Here is an 8,492-nt window from a genome sequence, read left to right as displayed (position 1 = left end):
CTGCGCAGGGCGGTCGGCGCGGCCTCGGCACGGCGGCCGGAGGAGGCGGCGGCGGACGGGCACCTGCTGCCGCCCGCGCCCGGAGCCCGCGGCGGGCGGGGGCCGAGCGGGCGCGGCCGCGTCCCGGCGGCGCAGCGGCTCTCGGGGCGGCGCCTGGCTCCGGCGGCCTGGGCACGGCGGGGAGCGTGAATGAGAGTTTGCTCCGATTTCCGAGCCGGGTGAGTGCCCCGCCGGGCGCCTGTTTTAACGTTGAATGTCGCGTACGTTATTTTCGTCCTAGCCCTCCCTTCCCTCTGATGAGCCGCTTCGCCTCCTCCCCGGGGCACCGCCGGGGCGGCCGCCCCCTCCCCGCGTCCTCCGCCGCCTTTTGTTCGGCGCGCGGGGCCGGGGGACGCGGGGAGGGCGCGGGCCGGGAGTGTGGCGCTGTCCGGCCCTGGGCGCAGGGGGCGGCCGCGCCGCTCCGTCCACCGCCGAGAGGGAGCGCCCGGTCCGGGCGTGCGGCGCGGGTCGGGAGCCGGCGGCGGCGGCGGAATGAATACGGCGCGGGTGGGGGCTCGTCCGGAGCAGTGGAGGTCGCATCCCCGTGCACAAATACGGTTGGGCCGCCCGGTCTCCGTCGTTGCTGCTGGTTAGGGGCTGTTGGGTCGCAGTGTCTCCCTTGGACCCAGTAGTCTGTTTGGTGGCTTGTGGCTGGGAAATGAAGCTGGCGGTGCTGCTGATACCAGGCGTCCTGTCTCTCAGTTCAGTACGTTTGGGTACGCCTGGCTGCGCTGGGGCTGCCCTGTGCCGGGCAGCCGGTTGTATGTCTGGGAAGCGCATCGCTTTTCCAGGTGTGCAGATGAGGGCCGTGCGGCACGGCTGTGGAGAGAGGGCTGCTGCGGGGAGTTCCATTGCTGGTCTGAGGGAGCCCTGCTGGACGTTCAGACTGGAGTGTTTGTGTTCTGGGCCACGGGTCTGCTCCGCGGACAGTCCCTAGTTTTCCCAGCAATGATGGTGCAGATGGGGGACATGACAGCTGGCTGTCAGCCCTTCCTGTCGTTGCCTCCGTGGCAGAGCTTGGGTAGCAGTGATACTGTGATGCTGGTATGGATGTGGAGTAAGTGTTGGAGGAGTTCTTGGTGTTATATGTGGGTGAAGTTGGAGGTGCTCAATAAGGCTTCTGCATGCTGTGTTACCTGGCCATATCTTTCCTTACAGTGTGACAAGTGGTTTTGTTCCTCAGAAGTCGTCTAGCTATAGGTCCCTGTTTATTGCAGGACTTGCATCTGCACCTTTAAGAGTCTCCTCCAACTCAAATGATTTTTTTTTAATTAGAAGCGGGAGCTCCATTAAACCTTTTTTTGTTCCACATCTGGTTACCTGGCCCTTCAGAAATGAGGGCTCTCTCAGTCTGCATTCTTTTGAAGCCAGCGTTGGATCTTAAACCTGATTCTAAAATGGGTAAAATATGAAGCAGGTTAATTGTACGTTGGTACCAAGTGACAGAAGAATCCCTGGCAGCCTGAGCTGGATGTCACAGCTCTCACACTGGGCTCCTTTCCCCACCATAATGTAGGTGATGTGGGGCTGATACTGGGACGAACTGAAGACTTACAGCATTCATTACATGTCCACAGCTCTGTGCATGTCCTCCTGGAGGCACTTCTGGTTGGCAGCAGGTAGGGCTGTCTGAGGAATAGAGTCAGGCAATGGGTTTCTCATTGTAATGGGGGCATCGCTGAGCTGGGTGCTGGGACGTGCTGCAGTGGTGCCCGTGGGTGCTGGGAGAAGCCACACTGAGCCCATCTCCCTGTCCTTGCCTCCTGCCTGGAGCATCACTGAGGCCTGTGACGTAAGTGCCTGTGGGGGAGGAGGAATTGAGGGCAGCAGCTGGAAAAGCCTGTCCTCACTCCTCAGGGATCTGCCTGAGGGGAGAGGAAGCCCTGCTGGAGGCAGAAAGCCCTGCTGGGGAAGGAGCAGGGCTGGCCGGAGGGGGGGAGGGTGCTGGTAGCAAAGTGTGGCAGCCTCAGGCACTACCCCTGCCCTCCTGCCCTTGTGTAGTGTGGAAACTGATGGGAGTTCCTTGTAGGCGTGAGTGCAGTATCAGGTGTCAGGCGTTCAGTGTTGTTAGAGAGTAGGAGGCTTGAGGGGAGAAAAAAACCTGTATTTGTTTTTGTAAGGAAGCTTGTGCAGTGTATGAGAAGTGGTTACTGTCACTGTTAAATTCAGATATACCTCCGCAGTATGAAGCCTTGTCTGTCCGTAATGCTGTATGTGTTCAGTGTCTTCACCATAGCTTGGTATTTCAGTGTTCACTCTTCAACACAAAGACTTTACAGCTGAGGAGAAACAAACTGTTCAACCTCCAAAGTAACAACCTGTTGGAAAATGAACCATGACCTCATTTCGCATTGCGCTGCTGTGAAAATTCGTAGTTTAGTTTTAACTCAGTCACCACCTCTCCTGTTCTTGCAGACGGGAGACTGCTTTGTGTGTGGCGTATGGCTCCATTAAAAGTTTTATGATGATTGTCTTTTTGTTTACAAAGTCAAAGATCATGTTTCCTGATGTTTTGTTTCCTAAAGGTCAGGAAAATGAATGCTGTTTAGCAATGGATGAGCACCTCGCTGGATTTTCCTGGTTTGAGCTAGGCAGTGGCTGCTCCAGGTCTCTTCCTTCTCAGCCCAGTATTTGTCAGGCTAATTTGTCAGGGTTACTCTCAGAGTTCCCAAATCCCAGGCTGTTAGTAAGAGTCTGCAGTCCTATGTGCAGATAGTCTGCCACCCTGAGCTGCGGGCTCTCTTCTGCAGACCTGACTGTTTCTGACCCAAGTGAAGTGTACCATTTTCCAGCTTTATTTTGCAACACTGGTTCTTTTTCTTCTCTGCACTGATTTGTTTTTCTGGGTTAGGTACTGCCTGCACGTTGGCGAGCTGATCTGTGGAGCAATCTCTGCACAGAAATACAGCTGTTAAGTGTCGCTTTGGGTCATAACATTGGGCACTGCCAGGATTTAAGAGTTTTGGTCTTTAAAGTCTCAGAAAAATGTGAGTTTTTTTTTCCTTTTATCCCATGGTCACTGTCAGTCATGGGGGGGGGGACAAGGCAAAGAAGCGGAACGTTTTCCTTTTCGGTCAGAATTCATTAATACAATGACAGTTCAGTGGTGAATTCGGCTGGAAATGAGTTAATGCTGCTTTGTGTTATGACACACGCACAAAAAAGAAGACTTTGAAGCCACTTCTGACTTCATAAATATTAGCAATCTTTGGAATCTTTGTGGAGAGTAGGCACTAGATTTTTTTTTCTTCATCTTAAAGGTGCAATTTCTCTTGTATGGTAAATCGCCTTGACTAAAGGGTGGCACTCAGCTGCAAATTAAAAATACATTATTTCCAGTTAGGAGCTTTTTTGCTCTTTTCACTCTCCTCCCTTTGACACCCAATCCTTTCTCCTGATGCACCCTCTGGCAGTAATAGATTTAATTCCCTGACAGGAGACCAGGCCTTCAGAGATGCGTAAATGACTGAAGATGCAGTTATGTGCTTCTGAGAGTGGCAGAAGGCGAAGGCTCCTGACCTGCTCCGCATTTGGTTGCGTTTGAAAAATTTGAATCTTGGGTCACCGTGTGTCTTTAACATTTGCTCATGTTAACAAGGGAAAAAACCACTGGCTTTGATGGTTTTTGTAAATGTGCTTGGAGAATACTTAGGGTTGTCTGGTTTGCTTTTAGTTTGAAAGCTATGTCTGCATCTCAACAGAAACTGGAGTTCAGCTGAGATGAGCTGCTTACAACTCGGAGTTACTGCAGCCATTCTCTGCCAAGCTCTGTTGAGAACACATCGCCTGTTGTAGAGAAATGCTATAAAGAGTGCATTGCTCTTAGCATAAGGCTTGCTCTATAGGTGTCTTGGGGACAGAAACAAACAGATCTTTTATTTCCTAGTATACTTTAAAAACAAGTAAATGTTCTGTGTCTTGCTCTTTCTTCCTGGGATGCAGGTCTTAGAGGTCACTGTAAGTCACTGGTGCTGCAGCTGTTCCGAGTGCTGCTGCCCTTCTGCAGGAGCTGATGTTTCTGGTCGCAAACCTCAGACACTGCAGCCCTCTCTTCCTGATCTCATCAACACAGATGTTGACACATCTTTTGACCCGTGATTAAGGGATTTATGACTAGATTTGTGGGATGCACGTGCCCAGGAAGCACAATCATTAAATGCAGCAAAGCATAGATGTGTGTGTGTTCCTTGGGATGTTTGGTCTCAAACTTATCTCTGTTTTGAACAAGTGCTTGCTGATGCGTGGGCACGTTGTTGCTGTATGCTGCCCTGGCTCAGCAGCAGCCACCTCACTCAGGGCTCTTTCCTTCATCAGGGCTCTTCTGTCTGCTCAGTGCATATTCCCATGTTCTCAAGATTCCTTTGTGATGTGCGTGAAGGTGAACATCTGCCTTAGAAACTAAAGTAAATGGGGTGAAGTTCAGATGTTTTTTATTCTGCCACATCTGTTTTGTGTGCTTATGTGAGGAACTCTGTGGTCCATGTTAAATTTATAAAGGAGGATTTTATTTTTAGGTCAACGCTCCAGGTGCAGAGTAAAACTGTTAGTGGAATGTTGACAGCCACATAACACTGCTGTCAGCTGGGAGGGAGGCAGGAGGACAAGAGAACGGAATAAAGCATGAAACAGCACTTTGTCCTTGGGATGGGCCTCTGTGGGAGGGCACAGTTGTGTTTCTTGAGTGTTGAGCGTCTCCTCCTGTATATCTGTATGTAGTTGGCCAAGCTGTGGTGGATTTTTTTTTGTGCAGGAAAAGTAGTTAGCAGTTGCTTGTCTTCTCCACATTGGTAAATGAATTTTAAATTTCCAAAGTACCCCCCTGAAAATAACTTTATTATGAGAGGTCTATACTTATCTTAATTAAAGAGAACAAAGCCGCACGCTTTGTGGTGGCCTGGCATATACAATCAGTGCCTGAATTCTATTATTTTCTACCACTATAGCTGCCTTATCAGAGCTCTTGATAGGACTGTCAGTGGCTTTTATTAATAGCTTCCATTACTAATGCTTGGCTTTTTTACCATCTCATAGAAGCCAGTTGTTACTTCAATATTCATTTCAGGTGCAAAGTTGCTTATATATAGAACACTGGAGATTCACAGGTTTGGAAACGAATCATTTTTGAAAATTAATATCAGAGTTTTGAATGAAGGATCCACAAGTTATCTTTAGATGCTCAAAGCAGAGTTATGAAATAAACTTGAAGTTTACCATGAACCTGAACGTTGAAAGTTAGACATGTAACACAACTTTTTAAATACAATATGAGCAAGAGTTTTAGCTCTGAAGCTGTCTGCAGGAGTCCTTCTGTCTCACGTTGCTGATATTACTGACTGAAGTGCCACATTCTGGAAAGGTTTTATCTATTTACTCTCTCTGGATCTCGTTTGTGTCCTTACGCGTGCAGAGTAACTGCGCTTCGAAATAACCTGCTGCCTCAAGGTTAGCAGCATTTTGACATGCCAGGCAAAATGTGGCGGCGCTGCACAGAGACACGTGGATTTACAACTGTCAGCAGTGTTTAAGCGGTAGCACAGCCGTACCGATGGGGGAGTTCTTGTAATGTGATCTGAAGGCCACACATAGTTGTGGTGCTGCTTTATGAGTCTGAAAAAAATCTTTTCCTTTTTGCTTTTGGTAGAGCCAGCTCTTGGCTGTAGACGTACAGCCTTGGGGTTCCTCTAGTTATTTGAGGACTGATGTGGAAGCTGTAAATCCTGTAATTGATTCCAGACCTTAGTCTTGAGGAGCTGTGCAGTCATGGCTTCCAGGCACAAGCTGCTTCCCCCAAACACTGAAGCAGGGCCTGCTGCAGGTGTGCCAGGACAGAGTGCTGCCTGGAGCCTGATGACTGTGTGCTGCCTGCATTGGCAGCAGAGCTGGGTGGTGTGCCCATTTTGGGCTCCAGACATCCCAGCAGCAGAGACCATTTGGAAAGCCCTCTTGGAGCTGAAGGGACCAGTGGCCTGGGCTCTGAGCGTTCTATAAGACTTGTGACAAGATGTCATGTCACAGTAAGAAAAAAATAGCACATTCAACACCCAATGATAAGATGCTGTTTACTCTGTGGTGTTCCCTGCACTTATATGGCCCTTGATGAACACACCCTTGGCTGCATGATTCAAAACCAAGCTGCAAGTCAATATGTAATCCAGGATCCTATCTCTGGGGTATAGTCACTCTTTCTTCAGACTTCCTTCACCTTCCTTATTCCTCACCTTTTCCCTTCTGAGATAAGCAGTAGTTCTTGGAGTGTTGTCTGTGTGTCCCATCCCAGAGCTCCTGGCTGTTTTGGATGGAATAGGAATACGTGGAGGCTGCATTACTATGTTCTTTATGTAGTCTGTCTTTTCAAAACATTAAACCACTTCCAGGCATTACAGCCGTTTGATTAACTTTGTAACTTTTTGCACTGAAGTGCAGCTGCTGCTGTGTGAAATGCTGCGTGGTGTCAACACTGCAAGAACGAGGAGCGTGCAATGGGGGATGTCATTCACAATAAGCTATAGAGCACCTAGCTAGATGTGTGGATCCTTTAAGAGCTCTGCCAGCTGCTGCAGGATGCTGTATGTTCAAGTTTCACTTGAGCTGTAAAAGCTTCCTGGAAACTTGCAGTAATTAAAACTAAAATGTTGGGAGCACGCAGCACGCTGCAGAAGTGAGGGCTGTGGTCTCCTCCAGACGATATGGAGCTAACCCTGTGGTGTTTAGAGAAACGTTCTGAGTATGAAGCTTAGAAAAGGATCTGTGCCTGTTCTGTGCGTTTTTCACTTTCCCTATCTCGCAGTTACTGGTGGGATTGATGAAGCAGCTCTTACTTGTACTCCCAGTGAACTAACCAGTCTAAGTAAGGTAGTTCTGATTTCCCCAGAAAACTCACTATTAAGAAATATTTTTATGTCAAATCTGCTTCTTTCCTGTTTCTTCTAGTAGCAGTCTTGCTTCCGTTTTTGACGGATCTTCTAACAATGATTTCATTTAATGTTGGATCATTAATCCCTCTACAACAAGGAAAAAAAGCACACAAAAAAAATGAGGCGCAAACATCATTTCTTGGAATGTTTTGTAGGAAGAACGTGGAGATTGCATTGCTGAGCAGCTGACTGGTGAAGCTCTCTGGCACTTGGGAGTCCTCTCATAAAGCAGAGTAGAGACAGCACATGGTTTTTGAGCGAGAAACCGCCTGGTGTTCTCAGGCTGGTTTTTCTAGCAGAGTGCAAGCCTGAATGTACAGTATCTGCTTTGAGTTTCACTTAGATGAGTTAAGTTGGAGAAGATGGAATTCATAAGTAATTCTATATTTTGCTGTTAATACTTTGAAATTGCATAAATATTTTTTTCTTTATAGATAAGCATTAAGCTATTATCTGTGACCCATTCCTCTGTAGTCTGCTGTTGATGACCATTTATTGTCTTTGTTAAATCATGGAAAATCCTTCCATGCAGTTTGTATTTCTTTGTGTCTGAAGCAAACTCCACTTGTTTGTCTTACCCTCTAGGTGGCTTTTGTTCTCAGCTGGCTGGAAGTTCATCATAATATCTGAGCACTACAGCAGACTTCACTCGTGGCACAAAGATGTCGTGTGTGTACTTAGAGCTGTGGAACAATTGTCTTAGGTGACTTCTGGAAACACTGCATGGACTTAAGCAAAGAAGAATGTCTGTTTGTTCTAAAGGTGGTGATTTGCTTTTCTACTTTCTTGTTCCTTTTCAAATATCTCAGCTAAACAAAGCATTTGTGGTACATAGTCTGATGTTCCTTTGGGCTTTTTTTATATAAATATCAAAGTTATGATGTTAATACTGCGTTCTCATGAATGTCAGAAGTAGGAAAAGACAGATAAGAAGGGGCTGCACCCCTGACTGGCTGACCACAACTTGCTTGTTATCTGAAACGAGAGATGAGGACCCGTGGAGCTGTGTTTAGGTAGCAGACGCATTGCTTATGGTTTCTGAACCATGGAGGAAATACCAGATGCCAACACTTGAGGAGATTATCTACTGCTACCATACATACTTTCTTGCTTGCAGGATGATCATTGTTTGAAGTAGCTTCCTTATTATATGAAGATTTACCAGTAGATTCACTTCGTAAAAATATATACATAATTTGCAAAGTGCAGCCATAAACAGTAATATGAGTGTTTTTAGGTGGACAAGGAATAGCAGATCACTCTGCTTATCAGGGTGTGAAGGAAAGCTCATCTCATAGTCAGTCAGCTGAAGAAAACTCCCACGTGTAAAAGGATGTAACGCCATGAGGTTGAGCAGTCCTGATGTTTCTGTAGGTGTTCCCATCTACTCTTGTTTGCATTTTTGTGTAGGAATGCCACTATGATCTGAGCTCTTCTTGTAGCCTTGTTAAAGCATGTGCCCAGTCTGTTCTCCAAAGGCTTTTTTTTTTTTTTTTTTTCATACCCTTGTGAGCTTTTAGTCAAGGTCTCTGGGGGGCT

The 8,492-nt window shown here is 47.4% G+C and overlaps 1 protein-coding gene across 4 annotated transcripts in view; it reads left to right on the top strand.

Moving 5' to 3' along the window:
* Positions 1–100: 100 nt before the first annotated feature.
* Positions 101–8,492, top strand: part of GRAMD4 (GRAM domain containing 4) — a 74,360-nt gene continuing 65,968 nt past the window's right edge. For all 4 annotated transcript variants that reach the window (XM_052681141.1, XM_052681138.1, XM_052681140.1 and 1 more), the window contains exon 1: positions 101–218. In XM_052681141.1, the coding sequence (XP_052537101.1) occupies positions 190–218 (29 nt within the window). In that variant the 5' untranslated portion in view covers positions 101–189. The remainder of the gene's footprint in view (positions 219–8,492) is intronic.

The sequence above is a fragment of the Tympanuchus pallidicinctus genome, unplaced genomic scaffold (assembly GCF_026119805.1).
Source record: "Tympanuchus pallidicinctus isolate F22 unplaced genomic scaffold, pur_lepc_1.0 scaffold19, whole genome shotgun sequence".
NCBI lineage: Eukaryota > Metazoa > Chordata > Aves > Galliformes > Phasianidae > Tympanuchus > Tympanuchus pallidicinctus.
Note: the sequence above shows the minus strand (reverse complement) of the source record. Positions and strands in the feature narration are given on the sequence as shown.